General features: G+C 34.9%; 1 protein-coding gene across 1 annotated transcript in view; it reads left to right on the forward strand.

The window, feature by feature from the left end:
- The first annotated feature begins 13,583 nt into the window (after window positions 1–13,583).
- Window positions 13,584–27,049, forward strand: part of LOC123528313 (putative mediator of RNA polymerase II transcription subunit 26) — a 58,442-nt gene continuing 44,976 nt past the window's right edge. The window contains exons 1-7 of the mRNA XM_045308047.2: window positions 13,584–13,682; window positions 16,127–16,265; window positions 17,403–17,459; window positions 18,325–18,451; window positions 19,254–19,343; window positions 21,184–21,277; window positions 26,850–26,943. Coding sequence (XP_045163982.2) covers window positions 16,217–16,265; window positions 17,403–17,459; window positions 18,325–18,451; window positions 19,254–19,343; window positions 21,184–21,277; window positions 26,850–26,943 — 511 coding nt within the window. The 5' untranslated portion in view covers window positions 13,584–13,682; window positions 16,127–16,216. The remainder of the gene's footprint in view (window positions 13,683–16,126; window positions 16,266–17,402; window positions 17,460–18,324; window positions 18,452–19,253; window positions 19,344–21,183; window positions 21,278–26,849; window positions 26,944–27,049) is intronic.

Raw genomic sequence — 27,049 nt, forward strand, 5'->3', positions numbered from 1 at the left:
TTTATTGAAATATTCTTTAGTTCATTAACATAGTTTCTACTTTTTCTATTATGCTTCCCATGAGTTAGAATTTTTATTTTTCAAATATTTTGTATAGCTCATTTTCTTTTATAAATAGCTTAAAGCTATCAATTCTATTGCAAATTTTAATTTCCTACAGATGGTCATAGACACCAACAGAGGCGGAAACCCACTGGGTCTATATTTAGCTTCAAACCATACTCTTGTAAGTTCAAACAAATCTGTTGGATGTTTGAAACAACCCGTCTGAAATATTTTTCCATTACAGCTTCGTTTTGATTATGGGCCTGCTATGTAAAAGCGTGGCTCTGGGGCTGGGTTTTTGGTGCTCTGTGCTTCCGAGAAATCTACCCTTACCTATTATCTGGTATTTCAGATCATGATATTTTTACATTTAATTCTGATTTCAAACCAACAAAGACGAAACAGACACCAAGAAAAAGACAAACTGGGACGGTTTCAGTGCTTATATGGAGGAGGAACAATATTTTATTATCTGCAGAAACAATGTCTGTTGAAAAACTGTGGTATGCTTTTACTAATGCTCTTTTCCAAGGTATTTCCGATTTTGTACCCTCCAAAAGAATTGGCAGTCAATTAGCGTCACCCTGGATCACTCAAGAAATTTAAAAAAAAACTGATGAGAAAAGGGGTCATGTGTAAATGTTGAGTTCTGCTCTACCCGGTGCTAGAGGGCATGGACGGTAGCTTGCACTTCCACTACCGTTCATGAACAGGCTCAATCAAACCGAGCCTGCAACATTTTCCTTTATGTCGTTTTAGGCGACCTGTGGTTTTCCACCTTTTTATTTCATGGTCATATTTTAGAAACAGTCCAGGATGCAACATACCTAGACCCTGACATCTCTGATGACCTTTCCTAGAATAAACAAATAAATAAAATAACACCTAACTCTAATAAAACTTTTATAAAACTATTTTTTTTTTGCAGGAACATCATCACAAAAAATGATCAAACAACTTTCCTATATGACTCTTGTAAGACCGAAATTGGAATACTCTTCATCTATCTGGCTCCTTTACACCCAGTATAATATTGTCAGAATTGAAGAAGTCCAATGTAGAGCAGCGCTGTTCTCTGGGTTACAAATAATCATTCATATCAGGACAGTGTAATCTCTTTGAGAAAAGAACTTGGGTGGCGGACCTTAAAAAATAAACGCACTTAGACAAAAGATAATAGGTAAGGGTAGATTTCTCGGAAGCACGGAGCACTAAAAACAATTTTTCATAAAATTGTTAGTCCCTCTGCCGGCATACCTTGAGCGCCCCATGAGAGTGACTTGCCATATGCATCCCCTATCATATAGACAGGTCCATACCTCTGCTCCTCTGCTAAAGTGTTAGTTTTTCCCTTATACGTGGTAATATGGAAAAGTCTCCTTCATGTGTCGTCTTGCAAGCTGATCTTGATAGATTCAAGTAAGCCCTGCACTCCTACTATAATCGCTAGATAGGTGAAGCAGTTTTTAATCTTTTAACTTACCTGGTGACGTGCTGTTATCTTATAACTTGTATGACTTTTAACAACTCTTGTCAATTACCTTTTTTAACTTTTTCTCGCACTGACGTGCAGCTGATAGTAATGCGCGGAAGTGGGGTTGGGCAGTATCAATAGATTTATCAGCATTTCCAGCCTTTCACTTCTTGTGAGACTACCATTGTCCTAAAGGTCGTCTTTCTTTATCTTCTAGTTACTACACGCCTTCATAATTTTGAAGATTTTGTGTACACTTTAAGCAATCAAAAAACATCAAGTCCAAATAAAACTTTTATCTGGCTTGAAAATGGCATTTACTCGGAAGGAATACGACACGTCATACTGATATGGACTTTATTTGTGTGAACCACGGAGGAATATCTGAATTACTACCATCGTGCCCGATAGGGGCATGCAAATTTAGATAAAATGCATATATATAATTATAAAAACGCAATAGATCAAATGATGTTATTGAGAAAAGGGACGAGGAAATGAAGATAGATTAGGACATGGGCTGCATATGATTAAAACAGCTTTTGCTCTTGTTCTTTTTGAAAAGTCGCCAGGTAATTCATTACGGTCATATGTAATTAAAATCTGGAAATTTGATCCCTCGGAAGCATCGAGAACAAGGCAAACAGTGAAAATTGCAGACTCAGTTTGATTGATAAAATCTGTAAAAAGATCCTTTGGAAGCAAAGCCCTTACCAAAATGAAAAGTTTGCGGCAAATTTGCCGCAACGTTGCGGTAAATTTGCCGCAAACATTTTAGTTCACCAGAACAGAGTAATAAATGTTTGCAGGAGTTCGCCGGTAGCGGCGACCTATCGGCAAACGTTTCGGTGACTTGGCTGCAAACCCACCACAGACTTTACTGAATTAAGATTTTGCCATAACATCGCCAGAAACTTTATCACATGATTTTGTTCACCAAAACGTCACCAGAATCTATTATCTATATTTTCTTTTCCAAAACATTCGCCACAAGATCTTTTAATTATCTGACCAGATGTGAAAGTTCGCCGGAAGATTGCCAGAACAGTATCACATGACTTCTTCTATGTTTTTATTGGCTGCATAGAGCTTGGCTCCATTTTCAAACTGCCAAACAGTAGTTGAACATCGATGTATTAACATGAATTATTTATGTTTCTTTACTAAACAAAAACTTCCCCAAAAAGATGGATAAATCACCGAAGTATAGAGTGGATAATTCCGTGGATAACTTTTGCGATGTAAGGTTAGTTTTCACATTATTACGCATGCAAAACCAGAATGATTTTTATACGGTTAGCCTTTGTTTATTTCAGACATGTGTCACTTAAATACCATTAGATACAATAGATTGCAATAAATAATTTAGTGAATCTGCAACTTTACATTTGCACACAGAGAAAATTTTGTAAATTAGTTGTCAGCTTTCACAACGGTCAGCTTTCACAACGGTTCCTTTGACATATTTAAAGAGTTTCAAACCCATGTAAGCATAAAATATATTTACTAACGACATACTTTATCATAATGATCTCGTGCATTTGTATTTTATCTTTATAATTATTTAGAAAAGATAAATCATTATTAGCAGATAATATTTTGCTAATTTAATAGACCTTTCTTACTTTTCTTGAAAATATATCCTTTGTTCTTCAAAAACAAAAGGTCTGTTACTTTAGCGCCAAAAGTTTGCAGCAAATTTGCGGCAAACAAATTTGCATAATTGTTTGCTGCAAAGTCGCCGCAAATTAATTTGCATAAATAGTTTGCCAAAACCGAAAAGCTCGCCAGAACATTGCCAGAAGTTCGCCAGAAAGGTTTTGGCGAATTTGCTGCAAAGTTTTACCATGCAAATTAGGTTTGCCGCAAATTTACTGCAAACTTCATTTGCATAAATTTGCATGGTAAAAGTTTGCCAAAAGAAAGTTTGCGGCAAATTCACCAAAACGTTTGCGGCAAATTTGCCGCAACGTTCGCCGGAAGCCTGATATTTTGGTAAGGGAGAATACAACCAAGAAGAATAATAGCAGACTCGGTTTGATTGAGTCTTTTCATGAGAGGTAATGAAATGTGCAACACCTCTCACGCCCCCTAGCACCGGCTTAAGCGGAACTCTATTATACATATGTTGAATGAACTCCATGATCCCAAAGGACCAGAAAATATAACAACACTGAATCCAAGACTTTTTACAGCCGCCACACGACACTTAAAGATTGCTGTTGTGATAGTTGATAAAATCTGTAAAAAGATCCTTTGGAAGCAAAGAATGCAACCAGGAAGAACAATAGCAGAGTCTGTTCAGGGGCAGTAATGAAAAATGCAACACTGCCCACGCCCTCTAGCACCGGCTTTGTATGACTACCATATATTTATATATATTTGTAAACATATTTTATGGAGAAAAAAATCCGAGGAAGCTGACTGTCTTAAGTTTGCTCGTTTGTAGAGCTTAAGTGAAAGTATTACGGTAGATAAAATATTGTATTTTCCTATTCAAAATCTTTGTTTAATTCTGCTCATTGTTTTACGACGCTTTTCATGGAATTACACACTAGTGTAGCATTGAAACAAAGAAAAATATCAAGCGTGTAATTCCGTGAAGATCGGCGTTTGGTCCTCAGATGAAATAATAGGTTTGCCCCAAACGAGAAAACAATGGGCAGAACTAAACAAACTGGAATTTAGGAGGGGATCTAAGGTTATGTAGCCTGCATATCACAGGAACTGTCAAAAGACAAAATTAGAAAGCAGGCAACATATCCAAGGGGTGATTATACAATACCCAAGGCTATGTAGCGGGAGTATTAGAACCACCCAGGCCGAAATGAAGGTTCCATGTGCACCGCCGTATGAACACATCTGCGGATGTCTCTAAATTGTTCTTTTTTGTACTTTAAGCATGCGAAAATGTTGAGTTCTGCTCAACCCGGGGCTAGAGGGCGTGGACGGTAGCATGCATTTCCACTACCGTCCGTGAACAGGCTCAATCAAACCGAGTCTGCAACGTTTTTGTTGTGTTGAGCGACCTGTGAAGTTTCCACTTTTTCTATTTTAAACAGGTCACTACTCTTTTGAACAGTACATTTAATATCTTCCAAGCAGTAGGAATTATATGATTATACAGCAAACCGAATCATTGTAATTTTTGTGTAACAACTTTTGAACAATGTTCATTTGACATAAAAGTCTTCAGAAATTATAACTCCAAGATAGATTTCTTTTCAGATGAAGATTTTCAAAATTATTGAGAAAGTACAACGAGAAAGTGCCCCACTGTGTCCCTTTATTTGTTTGATTTGTGTGTGTGGTGTGCGTGTGTTGATCGTGTGTGCATTTGGAGAGGCTGTGTTTTAGAACGCAGAGATTGCTGTTGGATATTCTTCTTGTTTTTTTCCCTTGGGTTATTAAAATCAAAATAAACCATCTTGCATTTTGTTAACCATATTTATGACAATTTACTGAGTATATTCATATCCTTCCGCAAAGAGCCACTATTTTCACAACCATTCAGAAGTTTTGAATCACTCAGCTTAAGGCTGATAACTACAAAATAGAATGTAAAAAAACAAGGAAGAATATCCAACAGGGAAAGCCACGTTCAAAACACGCAGCCTCCCCAAAGACACACACGAACAACCCTCGCACACAACACAGAAAATGAAACACCAAAGGACAAAACAAACAAATATAGGAAACAGTGGGGCACCGCCTTGGAACGGTCAGTGGCAAAACCACCACTGGGGAGTTTAAACCGGTTTATGGTGCACCTAACCTCACTCTTACCCCCACCATGTTCCAAAGTTACAAGACAGTGTAAATAAAAATAATCCCCGCCAGGTGAAATCCTAACATGCGTAAAGGCAACAGAAGGTATGTTATGTAAAACACAAAGATGCCCTTGTAAATATAATATAAAAATGCAGTCCTTAAGAACCTAATACGCATGTACTCAATGCCTTTGCAGAAGACAGAGCAACAAGGAAAACACCCTTAAGGGCCCGACGAAACAGGCCAGAAGACGGAAATCAAAATAGTTCAGTCCTGGTGGGATTTAAGAACTACTAATCATAGAGTCCTCCACCTGATCCGTCAGACACAATCAAAGAGGAAAGCGTAGCGTCCAACTGTAAAAGGGTTGAACACCAAACATGCGGTGTGTCTCAAAACAGTTGGGTCATAACCTCTTTTCATAAAACGTATTCTAATCTTTTTTTCTTTTCCTAGTGCATTTTCTTGACAGCAACGTGCTTACTTTTACACTACCACGTTTCAGTATGTATCACTTTGCATTCTATTGAAATCGACATGTTCCTATTGGCCTAACTAAACTAAAGGAACCAGCGTGGGAGCCATATGGTCTAGTCGCGTAATGGCTGCCAGGTATTTGAACACTAATTTTTCACTTGGCATGGCAACTGAGGTCTACATTGGAGCTAGTTTCTGTTTAAATTTCATTGTGGATGTATTTTTGACATTTTGTTAGAAAAATGTGAGAGCAGGTTGTATTTGGTGAAGTGAAGCTCAATTTTAGTATAGAGTAGTACTTCCAGGTCACAGCAGTGTGATTTTGATGTCAGTTTACAGTAAGCAAATGTGACCAGAGAAATCTCTCTTAGAAGATACATAACCCCTACTTATCTCTTCATTTTATATCAGTTTTAGTATAACTCTTTAAAATGAGGTAAGAATTTGTTCTCTGAAATGGGTCTAGCTATGTTTGGTAGCTGTTTATAAAAGGTCAGTTTTATATAGAATATATAGGGAAAACTATTTAGCTAATTGTGACCTATTGCGTGCTAGGTAAAAATGGCAGCGTAAGAATTTAAGGCTATATACCAATAAAAGAAATTGTTCTTTGTTTCATATAAAATTCAGCTACTTCAGACCAATTTTGTTACAGTTTCTAGATTTTCACTCCGTCGTAGACCTATTTTCCACAAGATATCCATACATTTGCTTCAAGAAAACGAAAAGAAAAAGGGGTGTTGAATAGTATGCAGTGAAATGCAAGTCAACTGAAGTCAGGTACCCTCATATTGCCGCATTTCAGAAAGCGGTCCGCAGAATAAACACCCTACTTTCGTTTTCAAGTAAACAACTCGAAAACATGCGAGTATTAGCATGAAACGTGTCCTATTTTATGTAAAATTCATTCCACGAGTGAAATAATGCCCATTTGGCCCCCGATTTACGCGCAAATGCGCGAAAAATGGAAAAATTAGGATCTATTTATTAGGGACTTCTTTCGACTACACCACGGAAGCACATTTTGGACCGAATTACTGCATTATAACCTATAAGAGATATCTTTTTTATGAAATTTCATAACATTTTCATCTCTATTTCAAGAAAGATGTAATACCGAACATGTTAACAAGTTTCATTGTGAAAATTCGAGATTTTAGAGAAATATAGGCATTTAAGTGAGGCCACCCCCTACCCATTTTCTGGGCTAAATTTAGGCTCTATGGTCTCTTCATTGTAAATTTTGGTAAAAGTTTCACCTGTATGCATCATTTTTCACTTTGATTCTGAAATATCATTCATTCCGTCATGAATATGACTCAAATGGACGCATTTTGTGCATTTTCACACATTCTGGAGACAAAATGTTGGCCTTTCTATTGCAGAAATTGCTGCCGAAATAGGCGCATCTACTCAAATATGGTCAAAATTCAAAATTTTTCAAATTTAATGATTATTTTGCATTGAAAACATCATTTTATAACATATTCAATCGATCTATGACTATGAAGACTAATTGTGATGTGTTTCGAGAAAAGTCTTATTTCAGCTCTTATAAGAGATATCTTTTTATGAAATTTCATAACATTTCATCTCTATTTTCAAGAAAGATGTAATACCGAACATGTTAACAAGTTTCATTGTGAAAATTCGAGATTTTAGAGAAATATAGGCATTTAAGTGAGGCCACCCCCTACCCATTTTCTGGGCTAAATTTAGGCTCTATGGTCTCTTCATTGTAAATTTTGGTAAAAGTTTCACCTGTATGCATCATTTTCACTTTGATTCTGAATATCATTCATTCCGTCATGAATATGACTCAAATGGACGCATTTTGTGCATTTTCACACATTCTGAGACAAAATGTTGGCCTTTCTATTGCAGAAATTGCTGCCGAAATAGGCGCATCTACTCAAAATATGGTCAAAATTCAAATTTTTCAAATTTAATGATTATTTTGCATTGAAAACATCATTTTATAACATATTCAATCGATCTATGACTATGAAGACTAATTGTGATGTGTTTCGAGAAAAGTCTTATTTCAGCTCTTATAAGAGATATCTTTTTCTGAAATTTCATAACATTTTCATCTCTATTTTCAAGAAAGATGTAATACCGAACATGTTAACAAGTTTCATTGTGAAAATTCGAGATTTTAGAGAAATATAGGCATTTAAGTGAGGCCACCCCCTACCCATTTTCTGGGCTAAATTTAGGCTCTATGGTCTCTTCATTGTAAATTTTGGTAAAAGTTTCACCTGTATGCATCATTTTTCACTTTGATTCTGAAATATCATTCATTCCGTCATGAATATGACTCAAATGGACGCATTTTGTGCATTTTCACACATTCTGGAGACAAAATGTTGGCCTTTCTATTGCAGAAATTGCTGCCGAAATAGGCGCATCTACTCAAAATATGGTCAAAATTCAAAATTTTTCAAATTTAATGATTATTTTGCATTGAAAACATCATTTTATAACATATTCAATCGATCTATGACTATGAAGACTAATTGTGATGTGTTTCGAGAAAAGTCTTATTTCAGCTCTTATAAGAGATATCTTTTTCTGAAATTTCATAACATTTTCATCTCTATTTTCAAGAAAGATGTAATACCGAACATGTTAACAAGTTTCATTGTGAAAATTCGAGATTTTAGAGAAATATAGGCATTTAAGTGAGGCCACCCCCTACCCATTTTCTGGCTAAATTTAGGCTCTATGGTCTCTTCATTGTAAATTTTGGTAAAAGTTTCACCTGTATGCATCATTTTTCACTTTGATTCTGAAATATCATTCATTCCGTCATGAATATGACTCAAATGGACGCATTTTGTGCATTTTCACACATTCTGGAGACAAAATGTTTGGCCTTTCTATTGCAGAAATTGCTGCCGAAATAGGCGCATCTACTCAAAATATGGTCAAAATTCAAAATTTTTCAATTTAATGATTATTTTGCATTGAAAACATCATTTTATAACATATTCAATCGATCTATGACTATGAAGACTAATTGTGATGTGTTTCGAGAAAAGTCTTATTTCAGCTCTTATAAGAGATATCTTTTTATGAAATTTCATAACATTTTCATCTCTATTTTCAAGAAAGATGTAATACCGAACATGTTAACAAGTTTCATTGTGAAAATTCGAGATTTTAGAGAAATATAGGCATTTAAGTGAGGCCACCCCTACCCATTTTCTGGGCTAAATTTAGGCTCTATGGTCTCTTCATTGTAAATTTTGGTAAAAGTTTCACCTGTATGCATCATTTTTCACTTTGATTCTGAAATATCATTCATTCCGTCATGAATATGACTCAAATGGACGCATTTTGTGCATTTTCACACATTCTGGAGACAAAATGTCGGCCTTTCTATTGCAGAATTGCTGCCGAAATAGGCGCATCTACTCAAAATATGGTCAAAATTCAAAATTTTTCAAATTTAATGATTATTTTGCATTGAAAACATCATTTTATAACATATTCAATCGATCTATGACTATGAAGACTAATTGTGATGTGTTTCGAGAAAAGTCTTATTTCAGCTCTTATAAGAGATATCTTTTTATGAAATTTCATAACATTTTCATCTCTATTTTCAAGAAAGATGTAATACCGAACATGTTAACAAGTTTCATTGTGAAAATTCGAGATTTTAGAGAAATATAGGCATTTAAGTGAGGCCACCCCCTACCCATTTTCTGGCTAAATTTAGGCTCTATGGTCTCTTCATTGTAAATTTTGGTAAAAGTTTCACCTGTATGCATCATTTTTCACTTTGATTCTGAAATATCATTCATTCCGTCATGAATATGACTCAAATGGACGCATTTTGTGCATTTTCACACATTCTGGAGACAAAATGTTGGCCTTTCTATTGCAGAAATTGCTGCCGAAATAGGCGCATCTACTCAAAATATGGTCAAAATTCAAAATTTTTCAAATTTAATGATTATTTTGCATTGAAAACATCATTTTATAACATATTCAATCGATCTATGACTATGAAGACTAATTGTGATGTGTTTCGAGAAAAGTCTTATTTCAGCTCTTATAAGAGATATCTTTTTATGAAATTTCATAACATTTTCATCTCTATTTTCAAGAAAGATGTAATACCGAACATGTTAACAAGTTTCATTGTGAAAATTCGAGATTTTAGAGAAATATAGGCATTTAAGTGAGGCCACCCCCTACCCATTTTCTGGGCTAAATTTAGGCTCTATGGTCTCTTCATTGTAAATTTTGGTAAAAGTTTCACCTGTATGCATCATTTTTCACTTTGATTCTGAAATATCATTCATTCCGTCATGAATATGACTCAAATGGACGCATTTTGTGCATTTTCACACATTCTGGAGACAAAATGTTGGCCTTTCTATTGCAGAAATTGCTGCCGAAATAGGCGCATCTACTCAAAATATGGTCAAAATTCAAAATTTTTCAAATTTAATGATTATTTTGCATTGAAAACATCATTTTATAACATATTCAATCGATCTATGACTATGAAGACTAATTGTGATGTGTTTCGAGAAAAGTCTTATTTCAGCTCTTATAAGAGATATCTTTTATGAAATTTCATAACATTTTCATCTCTATTTTCAAGAAAGATGTAATACCGAACATGTTAACAAGTTTCATTGTGAAAATTCGAGATTTTAGAGAAATATAGCATTTAAGTGAGGCCACCCCCTACCCATTTTCTGGGCTAAATTTAGGCTCTATGGTCTCTTCATTGTAAATTTTGGTAAAGTTTCACCTGTATGCATCATTTTTCACTTTGATTCTGAAATATCATTCATTCCGTCATGAATATGACTCAAATGGACGCATTTTGTGCATTTTCACACATTCTGGAGACAAAATGTCGCCTTTCTATTGCAGAAATTGCTGCCGAAATAGGCGCATCTACTCAAATATGGTCAAAATTCAAAATTTTTCAAATTTAATGTTTATTTTGCATTGAAAACATCATTTTATAACATATTCAATCGATCTATGACTATGAAGACTAATTGTGATGTGTTTCGAGAAAAGTCTTATTTCAGCTCTTATAAGAGATATCTTTTTATGAAATTTCATAACATTTTCATCTCTATTTTCAAGAAAGATGTAATACCGAACATGTTAACAAGTTTCATTGTGAAAATTCGAGATTTTAGAGAAATATAGGCATTTAAGTGAGGCCACCCCCTACCCATTTTCTGGGCTAAATTTAGGCTCTATGGTCTCTTCATTGTAAATTTTGGTAAAAGTTTCACCTGTATGCATCATTTTTCACTTTGATTCTGAAATATCATTCATTCCGTCATGAATATGACTCAAATGGACGCATTTTGTGCATTTTCACACATTCTGGAGACAAAATGTTGGCCTTTCTATTGCAGAAATTGCTGCCGAAATAGGCGCATCTACTCAAAATATGGTCAAAATTCAAAATTTTTCAAATTTAATGATTATTTTGCATTGAAAACATTATTTTATAACATATTCAATCGATCTATGACTATGAAGACTAATTGTGATGTGTTTCGAGAAAAGTCTTATTTCAGCTCTTATAAGAGATATCTTTTTATGAAATTTCATAACATTTTCATCTCTATTTTCAAGAAAGATGTAATACCGAACATGTTAACAAGTTTCATTGTGAAAATTCGAGATTTTAGAGAAATATAGGCATTTAAGTGAGGCCACCCCCTACCCATTTTCTGGGCTAAATTTAGGCTCTATGGTCTCTTCATTGTAAATTTTGGTAAAAGTTTCACCTGTATGCATCATTTTCACTTTGATTCTGAAATATCATTCATTCCGTCATGAATATGACTCAAATGGACGCATTTTGTGCATTTTCACACATTCTGGAGACAAAATGTTGGCCTTTCTATTGCAGAAATTGCTGCCGAAATAGGCGCATCTACTCAAAATATGGTCAAAATTCAAAATTTTTCAAATTTAATGATTATTTTGCATTGAAAACATCATTTTATAACATATTCAATCGATCTATGACTATGAAGACTAATTGTGATGTGTTTCGAGAAAAGTCTTATTTCAGCTCTTATAAGAGATATCTTTTTATGAAATTTCATAACATTTCATCTCTATTTTCAAGAAAGATGTAATACCGAACATGTTAACAAGTTTCATTGTGAAAATTCGAGATTTTAGAGAAATATAGGCATTTAAGTGAGGCCACCCCCTACCCATTTTCTGGGCTAAATTTAGGCTCTATGGTCTCTTCATTGTAAATTTTGGTAAAAGTTTCACCTGTATGCATCATTTTTCACTTTGATTCTGAAATATCATTCATTCCGTCATGAATATGACTCAAATGGACGCATTTTGTGCTTTTTTCACACATTCTGGAGACAAAATGTTGGCCTTTCTATTGCAGAAATTGCTGCCGAAATAGGCGCATCTACTCAAAATATGGTCAAAATTCAAAATTTTTCAAATTTAATGATTATTTTGCATTGAAAACATCATTTTATAACATATTCAATCGATCTATGACTATGAAGACTAATTGTGATGTGTTTCGAGAAAAGTCTTATTTCAGCTCTTATAAGAGATATCTTTTTATGAAATTTCATAACATTTTCATCTCTATTTTCAAGAAAGATGTAATACCGAACATGTTAACAAGTTTCATTGTGAAAATTCGAGATTTTAGAGAAATATAGGCATTTAAGTGAGGCCACCCCCTACCCATTTTCTGGCTAAATTTAGGCTCTAGGGTCTCTTCATTGTAAATTTGGTAAAAGTTTCACCTGTATGCATCATTTTTCACTTTGATTCTGAAATATCATTCATTCCGTCATGAATATGACTCAAATGGACGCATTTTGTGCATTTTCACACATTCTGGAGACAAAATGTTGGCCTTTCTATTGCAGAAATTGCTGCCGAAATAGGCGCATCTACTCAAAATATGGTCAAAATTCAAAATTTTTCAAATTTAATGATTATTTTGCATTGAAAACATCATTTTATAACATATTCAATCGATCTATGACTATGAAGACTAATTGTGATGTGTTTCGAGAAAAGTCTTATTTCAGCTCTTATAAGAGATATCTTTTTATGAAATTTCATAACATTTTCATCTCTATTTTCAAGAAAGATGTAATACCGAACATGTTAACAAGTTTCATTGTGAAAATTCGAGATTTTAGAGAAATATAGGCATTTAAGTGAGGCCACCCCCTACCCATTTTCTGGGCTAAATTTAGGCTCTATGGTCTCTTCATTGTAAATTTTGGTAAAAGTTTCACCTGTATGCATCATTTTTCACTTTGATTCTGAAATATCATTCATTCCGTCATGAATATGACTCAAATGGACGCATTTTGTGCATTTTCACACATTCTGGAGACAAAATGTTGGCCTTTCTATTGCAGAAATTGCTGCCGAAATAGGCGCATCTACTCAAAATATGGTCAAAATTCAAAATTTTTCAAATTTAATGATTATTTTGCATTGAAAACATCATTTTATAACATATTCGACTACACCACGGAAGCACATTTTGGACCGAATTACTGCATTATAACCTTAATGTCTGGAAAAGAGAAATTGAAAGAAGCGAAAAGTACTAAATTCAGTGGGTTGTATCTAACGAACTGTAGTTTTCTTATATAAAAGTTGACACCCCTTTTCTTTTTGTTTTTCTAAAGAAGCGATCTAGATCTTTATGGGAATATAAGTCTCTGAAAATCTGATATGCTAGAAAATATCGAAAAACTGTTATGAAGTAAGTGGATTTTATATGAAATAAAAACAGCTGGATTTAGTGGTGTTCAGCCATAAAAGATATAGTGGTGTCTGACCAGACAAGCGCCTGAATGAGTGCAGACGAAAATTTATTTGCAAATTTATTATAAAAGCAAGATATCAAAAGGTTTATGTTTACATGTTTATATTAATTTGATATTTCTGTTTGCTTTCAAGTGTTTTAAATAATTTCATTTTTATAAGACCTGCAGATCTAGAAGACAGTAATGGTATTGCTAAATGTTATGTGTTTTCGCGACAATGTGTAGCCAGTTTGCATCTATTTTCGCGGTACTAACAAAACAAATGAAAAATCGAATGAATGAAAAACTTACCTTTATTTTATTTTGTTTTCAATTTATTCCTCAAAGTCTAGTATATATTTTTCATTTTCAAAAAACTGATTTCAGTCTATTGAGCATCGTATACTGTGTACCTGAATCCACTTTAAGAGACAGAACAGGAAATAATGTAACTCTTGACTGTAAGATGGGCCCTGAAACACTGTTCAATAAGACTGAGGAAGATAGATTGGCCGAGCATATTAAATATATAGCAAATATTGGCTATGGTTACATTATGGCAAACATAAGATACCTTGCAGCAGACTAAGCACGCTCACTTGGCAAAGAGGTTAAGGCTAAAGATGGTTTAAATACTGTTTGGTTCTATGCATTCTTAAGAAGGCATCCTGATCTAAAAAATGTGCAGCCCCAGAAGCTAGAATTAATATGAAAGTAGGTGCTACCTAAAAGGCAGAGCTCTATGAAAAATCACCAGTGCCCGTTAAAAATTAAAGGAGTGGTGCTGGAATTATCTGGAATTATGGATTCGTTTAGGAAGTTTATGTTCTTTAGATCTATTAAAATTATTAATGATAATTCATGATTTCTGAATGCATGTTTTAGACTGCATCAAGATTAATTCTCGACATGTGAAAACTCTACAAATATTCTGTATATAATCAAAAGAAAGTTTGGTATAGATTAACATCTGCACCAAGATAAAGAAGAAAAAAACGTATTTGAATAATTTCTGTTATTCTTATAAAAACGCACTGCATCAACAATTTTACATAACTTATAATCATACTGGAAACCAGTCACAAAATGATAACTGCTTCAAATTGAAAAGCTTGAACTTTGAAAATTTCAAACCTAACAGAATCTCATTAGGCCAATAGCCAAAGGAATTCTGTGTCTTTGCGTGTGAATGTTGGGCAATGAGGACTTAATGTAAAAAGTTAATGTTCCAATTCCAAATTTTATTACAATAGACTTTAGTTATACAATATTTTCAAAACTCATAATAATACAAAAAAAAAATGAAATAAAAATTTAAAAAAAAAATCTGGTCCAAGTGAGGTTCGAACTCACGACCTCTGGATTACAACGCGAACTCGCTAACCACTACACCATTGTGGAGTTATGACGTCATCAGACAAACATAAATATATATAATATAATTCAGTAATGGCAGCGTGACAAAATTCGTTTCAAACTGAAAATATTGTGTTTTATTTCTTTTTTTCTTCGTAGAAAATGTATTTAGCATTAATTTCTTATTATCAAACGCTCATTTGCATTTTTATTCAATATTCAAAGCAGTAAGCGAGACGCTTTTGTCAACCGTAAACAGTAAGCGTCTACTGACGTCTTTACTGATTAATAACTATGTGCATAGTGTACTTGAAAAAATCCGAACAACACCGATTCCAAAAAGTACCACGAATTTTCAACTCGATAGCCTACACAGTTAGATCTCTCTATTCATTTTATTTTTCATACGTTTAACCGTAATGCGACGCTGTCGGCGCCGCTTTGCGGCGCCGGTAGCTCTGCTATTAAGGGCCAAAGGTGCATCTCAACAAAAAACTGATAATTATTTCAATGAACTTAAGGGTATTTTGAGTAACAATGGACTTCTTAATCACCCAGAAAGAATCTTTAATATAGATGAAACTGGTATCAGCACACATCATACACCACCAAATATTGTATGTGGTAGGGAGACGAAACCCCAAGCAGTGACATCCCCTAAATCATCTAATGTAACAATAACAGGTGGAGCAAATGCGCTTGGTAACTTTGTACCGCCTTTCTATGTATTTCCGGGCAAACGCTGGAATGAGAAGTTCATTGAAGGCGCACCACAAGGCGCAATGTCAATGTCAGACAGCGGGTGGTCAAATTCAGAAATTTTTGAAACATATGTCAAAGAACATTTTGCAAAGCACGCTTCTCTGAATACTTCTATTGATACACCAGCAACCATGATCCTTTATGATGGTCATAGGTCCCACATATCATTGACACTGACAGAATGGGCTAAGAAGCGAAATGTTATACTGTTCGTATTGCAGCCAACAAATGTCAGTCATATCCTCTGAAGTATTTGTCTGCATACAGATTTACCCTACACAGAAATTTATTACTTTTCAATGACCTGATTAATACTTAGTTACTTATTACAACTGATACGTCAAATGCAAAATATTTCTTCATTTTAGTAACTCTGTCTTGAAAAAAAGTTTGTGAAATTAATATTTAAGTCATTATTGCTGTTTTTCAGAATTTCAAGACTTGTATGCAGTTACAAAAGAAAATCACTTGTAGTCTTTTGTTTTCATAAGTCAACCATTCACTACAGACACAGTGAAAAATGGCATACACTAGCGCATCAGAGCTTGAGAAACTTCTGTCTAATTGTGGTAAGCATCTACAGTCCATGTTTTTTAAAACAATATCTGTTCAGCTGCAAAAGGATGTTAGACAACATTAATATATTGAAAATGCTTTGATTTGACAGGGTCTTCCAAACACTAATCAATGTTCTAGTAACAATTATATTTATTCTTTAACTTTATCATTTTTTATTATTATTATTTACCAGATTTTTATAGCGCTCTTTTCATCTATAAAATAAACGTTCAAAAGCACTGTACAAACTACATATCACAGAATGATATGGACATACAATACAACACAAAAAAATAAATCAACAATAAAAGGTATTTAGCCTGAATCAGGTTTTACTCTACATTTTAATTGTCCTGAATATTTTTTTTTAAAGAACAATTAACAATAGGAAATAATTTCCATTGCAAAGCTTGTTTTCCAGTGCAAAGTGAGTTTCAGTAAATCTTGAAGAAAAAGTGTGTTTTCAATGATCGTTTGAAAGCATCCATATGTAAAGATGCATACATGACATTGTATGTAATCATAACAGGTGTTTCTTTAAGGTCTGTAAGCCAGGAATTTCCCCTCTAAAATAAATGTCCTAGCTACTTTACCTTAAGCAGGTAAAGTGGAAGGACCTCCAGAACCCCCACCCCCTACTCTGTTTTCTAAGTTCCACCATCTACTTCTACTGGGGTCACGACCATGACTTCTCATATGACACCAGTACTGGTTTTTCCAGGAAGCGGACTTGAGAGTGGTTCCAATATTTATCTGTTTAAGCTTTCATCACAATCGAGCTAAAACAAATTAGTATAAACTAAACTAATAATTAATGAAACACCTAACCCTCACCCTGCTAAATTTCTATTATGAATTCATAATAGAGTTCATAATTAATGGTACTGTCCAAATTGGAAGATTCTGACTGAATGGCAAACAGTGCAGATCATAATCAGACTGCATGGATGTACAGGCTGTTCATGATCTACCCTGGTTGCAGAGACCGCATCATTCGTTTCCATCATGATAAGGGCTAACTTCTGATGGAAAACTTTGTTTGCTCTGTTGCCTGACCACAACAGTTTCTGTAGTATTGCAAAACACAGGATAAACATCTGCAGTTCACAGTTTGATGTATTTGTAATATACTGAATTTTAATTTGTAGAGTTTGAGAATCATCAGTATGTTAAAATAATTGAACATGAGGACCAGTTGATTGAAGGTAAGTTCATTTTGACAGCATATTTGCCAGTCTCTGTCACACCACAAAATAATTCTTTTGTACATTTTAAATTTTACCCTTTTATTTCTGGACCAAAAACTCTTTTTACCACAGATATATCAGGAGGTCATAAAACTTGTAGAAACTCTTAGAAAATAGTATTGTAAATCAACAGACAGCTATTTTGATGTGGGTCATTCTGAATTATTTTATATGACCATTGCAATGCCCAATCAGCATTTGTCTGTGACATTAAGTCATGTTTAGTCCTACAAAAACATTTGAATGGGACCAAATTGAATAGCTAAGCAAAGTAGTTAGGTTATTGGATAGTTTGTTGATCCTGCTTGAATAATGAGTAAATTGTTGTTGTTTTCAAATTTAATTGATAAATGTGTACAAACTTCCGGAAAGTCGTTGGTCCGACAGACATGACTGGAAAATTTTGACACGATCCGCCGTTCCTTAATCCAGATGCGATCCAACTGACTGGCATTTATCATACCCTGAGAACCACAATGTCTGGGACAACATGTCAAAATGGTGCCACTGTTATTATGCCGGGGCATAACCAGGAAAGAAACATAAATTAACCCCACCAGTTGTTATGAAAAGAAAGAAATGTACATAAATAAGAGGGTTGACTGAACATTTAATGAGAAATTGACTGCTTGCATGTGATGAAGAAAAGCAATATATGCGATGCACTGACATTTTTTTCTATCCAGTGTACTGTTTTTCGGTATGGCAGATTTTTAGGCATTGCTGGACCTACTGTTCACTTTCCTGAAGTCTTTGTATATATTTGTTGATCATTTGACACACTAAAATTAAGGAATTATAATCATGCTGTTCAATGTTTTAGGTCTTGAGAAAGAAATAGAGTATAAAGAAGGAGAGACTAGAAGGCTACAGGAGGCAGTGTCACAATTAGATATAGATACCAAACAGTGCCATAAACAGTATACTCTCAACAGGGATAATCTAGACAGGTGATTTAAACATATTTCAATAAAATATTTTATCTTTAAATATGAACTTTAAACGTAAAAAAATCGACATCAGATACTTTCTTACTTCAAAAGAGCTACATTCATAGCTAAAAGGCTTGCAGTAATAGTTGATTGTTAAAAACTACCAAATGTTTTGGTGGTAACTGGTAGTACATTTATTCTCTATGTAGCTATACTTTATTGTGTAGTGTTTGAAACCTACTGTGGTTCAGTAGTAAGATGTTGTAGTGCAAAACCCTGTCCCTAGGTTGTGATAAGTCTCAAAACCAGAGCACCTGATTTGTCAAATTTCTTGAGCAGAAATTTGACCAATGACAAGACTGCATTCTAAGACTGATCTTCATGTCAAGGTTTATTATTTCAGACTGAGTTTTCATTTTTTCCCATCTAGTCTGTCCAGTGTGACTCAAAACTAAGTTCCATTGTAGGTACTTAATAAAGCAGTCATATACCTGTGGATGTTAAAGGAACAAGGAAGCCTCTAATACTGAAGTGTTCTCTGTATTATGTACTATACTAGTAACGTTTTTGTAGGATTCTTACATATTGGTAACTAGTAGCAACTACAAAAGGACAAGTGAACAGCCATACATAGATAATGAATAATATATGTGCTCTGGTAGTTACTAGAACTTGGGCAGAAGCACAAACCAGTTATATCAAAATAAGTCAGTGACATAAAAGTTTGCTTCACTACAAGAGATGAAAAAAGAAAGATTTTTTTAAAAAGATGTACTAAATGAAAAAAAAAAACGTATTTTATGATAGCAATGTTTTCCAGTTTAAAGAAGACCAACCATGTACTAACTGAGCATGTGGCAGCAATGAGCAGCAAAATGGAAGTCCTGCAGCTTAAAACAGAGGCTGAGAGGTTTGTTTTAAAAACACTTTCAAGTTAGAGTTTCAATTTAATATATACAATAAGAATTTTTACAGTTTGGATACACAAATTAGTAGTCAGTACAGTCCAGACAGGCTTTGAAGGACTATTCTTATGTATGCCTCTGCAAATGTTTCATGTTTTGATTATAGCTGTTACATGATTGGTCAGTCATATTAAAAATGGAACATTTTAAATTTGCAATTTTGTCTGTCCTATATTTCATGAATTTCAAATTGTGTGATTATGCCAGTTTATAAGCTCATTGGATGCTTGGGGTGAGCTGTTTGAATGACTCTGTCATCCCTTGTCCAAGCATACACATTTACTTCTAGTTGAGTCTCTTCCTTATCCACTTGGCCAGTATTAACTACAACTCACAGGAATTTTCTTTTGTTGTTTGTGTTTTAGAATTGTTTAATTGATTCTGATTGGCTGCACATAGGAGCCAACAAGTAAAAATAGAGGACTGTTCATATGGCATTTCCTTCTACTGCTAGTGCAATATGTAAAGTAATTTCACACAGATGATTCTTTGGTGAGTCTTTGAAGACTGTTCAGATGATTATAATTTGCCAAAATACCATGGCTGCCAGGGGACATGGTCATATATATATAATGGAAACTTTGAAAAGTTGCTTCTAGAATATGTTGGTCTGATTTTAAAAATACTTTTTTTTTTACAATTTCAAAATTTTATGATTATTGTTCCTTGGTGACCCTCTACAAGAATTGTTAAACCCATCATGATTTGTTAAAAAAACGGCTGATGTGTGCGGGTGTAGATTTCTCTATATGATTCCAGCAAGAACTTTGAAAATCCCCTGTGAATCTTCACAGTGCACCTGTAACTACATTACTTGGGATTTTGGTTTTAATCTTAGTCTAGATAAAGTATTTATGTCTCCCACCACACAGTGGTGTGGGAGACATATTGATTTACTCCAGTCTGTGTGTCCGTGTGTGTATCTCTCACAAAGCTTGTCCGCACTCTTTAAGTCGAACATTTCTCATCTGATCTTCACCAGACTTGAACAAAATGTGTTTCACCACAAGACCTCAGCCAAGTTTGATGATTAGCCAAATCGGCCAAGGAACTTCGGAATTATGGCCCTTGACAATAATTAAGGAATCACCTAGACTCATAAAAATGCTGAAGTATTCATTTTCAAACATGCACCAAAAACCATTCATCTTGTCCGCACTCTAAGTCGAACATTTCTTATCCAATCTTCACCAAACTTGAACAAAATGTGTTTGCCAATAAGTCCTTGGCCAAGTTCGATAACTAGCCAAATCAGCCCAGGGTCTTGGGAATTACGGCCCTTGACAATAATTAATGAATCACCTAGACTCATAAAAATGCTGAAGTATTCATTCTCAAACATGCACCAAAAACCATTCATCTTGTCTGCACTAAATCAAACATTTCTCATGCGATCTTGATCAAAATGTGTTGGACAATAAGTCCTCGGCCAAGTTCGATAACTAGCCAAATCGACTCAGGCACTTCGGAATTATGGCCCTTGAATTACCAAAAATCAGCCTTTTAACTCTTGTCTGCACTCTAAGTCGAATATTTCTCATCCGATCTTACCAAACTTGAACAAGATGTGTTTGACCAACAGTCCTCTCCTAGGTTTGAAAACTAGCCAAATTGGAATAGGCACTTCAGAATTATGGCCCTTGAATTACTGGAAATCAGCCATTTTACTCTTCAAAGGTATATTTGTTGTGACTAAACAGTATAAAAAGACTGATGAGGCAGTTGTGGGAGACATGCACTTTTCTCAAAAGCAGCTCTAGTTGCTTTTTGTTCTTCATTTTGTAGGCAGGAAAACAACTGCCATTTGCAGAGGTATAAAGATATCTGGAAAACCTACCATGAGAAGTATGAGTCATTGCCACTTGCTCAAGAACTTAAGGTTTGTATTATATTACATCAATACTTTGTACCTTAATGAGTCTCGGGTTTACTTATACACTTTGAGCATTGATGAATAAAGGCCCCACTAGGGTCAGGACCATGACTTCTCCTCATATGACACTGCCTCAATAGCCGAGTGGTAGAGCGTCCGTTCTGAGTGCGGGAGGTCTTGGGTTCGATCCCTGGTCGCGTCATACCAAAGACGTAAAAATGGTACCAGTAGCTCCTTTGCTTGGCGCTCAGCATTAGAAGGGAAACTGGCCTCTTCACTCATACCCTTGTAGTGATGGATTCCATCAGGAATAAGGTGTCGAGAGTGATTTATATAAGTTGTAGAACTTCCTTCACAATCAACCTAAAATAAATTATGTATAAACTGAAATGGTGGTTGTAACAGCAGCTAGGAATTAAGTACAGGACAGAAGAATAATTATAACAGAAGCTAGGGGGTAATTGTAACAGCAGGATAATTTTAACAGCAGCTAATGGTAAAAGTACAAGACAGGAGGATAATTGTAACAGCAGTTAGGAATGTAGGTAAAAGACAGGAGGATAATTGTAAAATGAGCTAAGGGTAAAAGCACAGGACATGAGAATAACTGTAACAGCAGCTAAGGATAAAGGTACAAGACAGGAGGATAATTGTAACAGCAGCTAGGAATGTAAGTACAAGACAGGAGGATAATGTTACAGTAACAGCGACTAGGAATGTAAGCGCAAAACAGGAGGATAATTGTAACAGCAGCTGAGGGTAAAAGTACTAGATAGGAGGGTAATTGTATCAGCAGCTAAAGGTAAAAGTACAAGATAGGAGGGTAATTGTAACAGCAGCTAAGGGTAAAAGTACAAGACTGAAGGGTAATTGTAACATCAGCTAAGGGTAAAAGTACAAGACAGAAGGGTAGTATCAGCTAAGGGTAAAAGTACAAGACAGAAGGGTAATTGTAACATCAGCTTAGGGTGAAAGTACAAGACAGAAGGGTAATATCAGCTAAGGGTAAAAGTACAAGACAGATGGGTAATTGTAACATCAGCTAAGGGTGAAAGTACAAGACAGAAGGGTAATATCAGCTAAAGGTAAAAGTACAAGACAGAAGAGTAATTGTAACATCAGCTAAGGGTAACAGTACAAGACAGAAGGGTAATTGTAACATCAGCTAAGGGTGAAAGTGCAAGACAGAAGGGTAATTGTAACATCAGCTAAGGGTAAAAGTACAAGACAGAAGGGTAATTGTAACATCAGCTAAGGGTAAAAGTACAAGACAGAAGGGTAATATCAGCTAAAGGTAAAAGTACAAGACAGAAGGGTAATTGTAACATCAGCTAAGGGTAAAAGTACAAGACAGAAGGGTAATATCAGTTAAGGGTGAAAGTGCAAGACAGAAGGGTAATTGTAACATCAGCTAAGAGTGAAAGTACAAGACAGAAGGGTAATATCAGCTAAGGGTAAAAGTACAAGACAGAAGGGTAATTGTAACATCAGCTAAGGGTGAAAGTACAAGACAGAAGGGTAATATCAGCTAAAGGTGAAAGTACAAGACAGAAGAGTGATTGTAACATCAGCTAAGGGTGAAAGTACAAGACAGAAGGGTAATATCAGCTAAGGGTAAAAGTACAAGACAGAAGGGTAATTGTAACATCAGCTTAGGGTGAAAGTACAAGACAGAAGGGTAATATCAGCTAAGAGAAAAGTACAAGACAGAAGTGTAATTGTAACATCAGCTAAGGGTGAAAGTACAAGACAGAAGGGTAATATCAGCTAAGGGTGAAAGTACAAGACAGAAGGGTAATTGTAACATCAGCTAAGGGTAAAAGTACAAGACAGAAGGGTAATATCAGCTAAAGGTAAAAGTACAAGACAGAAGAGTAATTGTAACATCAGCTAAGGGTAAAAGTACAAGACAGAAGGGTAATTGTAACAGGAGCTAAGGATAAAAGTACAAGACAGAAGGGTAATTGTAACAGCAGCTAAGGGTAAAAGTACAAGACAGAAGAGTAATATCAGCTAAAGGTAAAAGTACAAGGCAGAAGGGTAATTGTAACATCAGCTAAGGGTGAAAGTACAAGACAGAAGGGTAATATCAGCTAAGGGTGAAAGTGCAAGACAGAAGGGTAATTGTAACATCAGCTAAGGGTAAAAGTACAAGACAGAAGGGTAATATCAGCTAAAGGTAAAAGTACAAGACAGAAGGGTAATTGTAACATCAGCTAAGGGTGAAAGTACAAGACAGAAGGGTAATATCAGCTAAGGGTAAAAGTACAAGACAGAAGGGTAATTGTAACATCAGCTAAGGGTAAAAGTACAAGACAGAAGGGTAATATCAGCTGAAGGTAAAAGTACAAGACAGAAGAGTAATTGTAACATCAGCTAAGGGTTAAAGTACAAGACAGAAGGGTAATATCAGCTAAGGGTGAAAGTGCAAGACAGAAGGGTAATTGTAACATCAGCTAAGGGTGAAAGTACAAGACAGAAGGGTAATATCAGCTAAGGGTAAAAGTACAAGACAGAAGGGTAATTGTAACATCAGCTAAGGGTGAAAGTACAACACAGAAGGGTAATATCAGCTAAAGGTGAAAGTACAAGACAGAAGAGTAATTGTAGCATCAGCTAAGGGTAAAAGTACAAGAAAGAAGGGTAACATCAGCTAAGGGTAAAAGTACAAGACAGAAGAGTAATTGTAACATCAGCTAAGGGTAAAAGTACAAGACAGAAGGGTAATTGTAACATCAGCTAAGGGTAAAAGTACAAGACAGAAGGGTAACATCAGCTAAGGGTAAAAGTACAAGACAGAAGAGTAATTGTAACATCAGCTAAGGGTGAAAGTACAAGACAGAAGGGTAATATCAGCTAAGGGTAAAAGTGCAAGACAGAAAGGTAATTGTAACATCAGCTAAGGGTGAAAGTACAAGACAGGAGGGTAATATCAGCTAAGGGTGAAAGTGCAAGACAGAAGGGTAATTGTAACATCAGCTAAGGGTGAAAGTACAAGACAGAAGGGTAATATCAGCTAAGGGTAAAAGTACAAGACAGAAGGGTAATTATAACAGAAGCTTAGGGTAAAAGTACAAGACAAACCCTTCAACTGGATATAGTGAATGCCGCTGATCTGCTGATGACATTGAAGTATATATTATTCATGAAGAAATTGCAGAAAAAGTGTGCAAGAGTCATTTGATGAATCGGTCGCAGATATTCTTTTTTATTGCAAACATAAGATTTTTGAAGTAAAAAATTCTAACAGTCTTGAGCTGTTCAAAAGATCCTATTTAACAAACTGGAAAATGAACAACATAACATAATGCTTAGAATGTTGTAATCATGCTATTGTCAATTTGTATTTGAAATCTATTTGTAAATATTGTACATAATTTTGAGGCCCACTTGGAAGATTGGGCTTGCCTATTAGTGTTGCCTCAATAAATAAAGTCATTATTATTATTATTATTACTATTATTATTAAATATTCCCTGATAAAATTCAGTTATTTCTCAGTAATTACTCGAAACCACAGCTTCCAATTCGCTTTATCTGCAAAGATATTTGTACCCCCCGACAACAAAGTTGTAAGGGGGGTATACTGGTTTCAGGTTGTCCGTCTGTCTGTCTGTCCGTCCGTCTGTTTGTCCGTCCGTCTGTCCATAGACGCAATCTTGTGCGCACCATCTCTCCTTATCCCCTTGACAGAATTTAATGAAACTTCACACAAGTGATCAGTACCAACAGTAGTTGTGCATGGGGCATGTTAGGTTCTTTTAGAAAAAAAATTTGCAGAGTTATGGGACTTTGTTTTTTTTTTGTTACTATACTATATACATAGACACAATCTTGTGCGCACCATCTCTCCACATCCCCTTGACACAATTTAATGAAACTTCACACAAGTGATCAGTACCAACAGTAGTTGTGCATGGGGCATGTTAGGTTCTTTTAGAAAAAAATTTGCAGAGTTATGGGACTTTGTTACTATATACATAGACACAATCTTGTGCACACCATCTCTCCTCATCCCCTTGACACAATTTAATGAAACTTCACACAAGTGATCAGTAACAACAGTAGTTGTGCATGGGACATGTTAGGTTCTTTCAGAAAAAAATTTGCAGAGTTATGGGACTTTGTTTTTTTGTAACTATACTATATACATAGACACAATCTTGTGCGCACCATCTCTCCTCATCCCCTTGACACAATTTAATGAAACTTCACACAAGTGATCAGTAACAACAGTAGTTGTGCATGGGGCTTGTTAGGTTCTTTCAGCGACAAAAATTGCAGAGTTATGGGACTTTGTTTCTTGTTAACATACTATGTACATACAGTCTGCATATGCAATCTTGTGCGTGCCTAATCTACCAAACCCTTACACACAAGTGATCAGTACCAACCCTAGTTGTGCATGGTGCATGTTACATTCTTTTAGATAAATATTCTGCATAGTTATGGGACTTTGTTTTTTGTTACTATACTGTATACATACAGTCTATATACATACAGTCCACATAATTATGCAATCTTGTGTGCGTCAAATTGCAATGTACTGTGTCAGTGCATGCGGGGGGTACGTTCATCACCTTTAGTGGTAGCTCTAGTTACTTTTGAAGTTGGTATGCCTTAATGATTTAGGTAAAGACAATGGCCATTAATATAGAAATATTGATACAGATAAATGCAGTTGGATCAGTGGATTGGATAATGTGAACGGCAGTCAAGTAAAAAACTTAGTTGTCTCTTCAACGATTACTACCAGTCTTGAAAACATAATTTAATGTTTGTTTTTATTTCAGCCCGATTGGGCAAAGAGTTTGTAGCGAAGAGTTTGTAATGTACACAATGAAAACACAATGCCAACAGAAGATCTTTACTGTGTTTAAAAATCATGATGATCTATGTTTTGTAAAGGTCCTTATCTCCAGATCCATATTCTTGAGTTACGACTCTTGACAGCTTGGCCGTATCGATCTCCAGTGATAGTTAATTCTAATACAGTTGTGACGACAATGCTATTTTACTTAGACATCTATGATTAAATGGTTTTTCCATCTTCTACAAGACAGGAAGATAATTTTGCTGAACTAAAATAGCAAACAAGTGTTTATAATGAATCTGTGTCAGTTTTTACTTTTCAAATAAGTTTTATTTTGTGCAAACAAATTGTATACCTGTCCACATGAATTACCGGCTATTTTAACATGTTAACAGCATGAACATGCTCGGCATTACTCGTACCGCTAGAATAAAAATACTATCAAATATCTATAGTTATTTGATGTATTTCTTTTAAAAGATTAATAAGATGAAAGAAAAAATAAAAGGTTTTGTTCAGTCAGCTAAAACTCCTGTGCAAAAGTATAAAACCAAACATCTACCACGACACAAGTGGTTGATTTTATTATTTTCATGTAGATAATGTAGTTGAAAACTAAAATCCAAGAAGTATTACCAAAAACTTGACCGATATTTGTGAAAAAGGTCTAGTTAGATCATCTTGTAAGTGTATGATATCCTTGTTATTACTTTTACATGTATACATAGATTGGTACATGATACTTATGTATTACTCCTAAAACAGAAACAAACAGTGATTACAGAAGAAATATCAAAGAAGAATGAAGAAAAAGAGAATGTTCTCCATAATGCAAAACAGAAAATAGAACAATTACAGGGTATGCAGAGTTTTATATTTACTATAAAAAGGGTATAATCACTATAATGGTATGATACATGCGTTTTCAGTCCCCTATCTGTCCTAAGAGCAGTTTTGATAACTAT

The sequence above is a fragment of the Mercenaria mercenaria genome, chromosome 14 (assembly GCF_021730395.1).
Source record: "Mercenaria mercenaria strain notata chromosome 14, MADL_Memer_1, whole genome shotgun sequence".
NCBI lineage: Eukaryota > Metazoa > Mollusca > Bivalvia > Venerida > Veneridae > Mercenaria > Mercenaria mercenaria.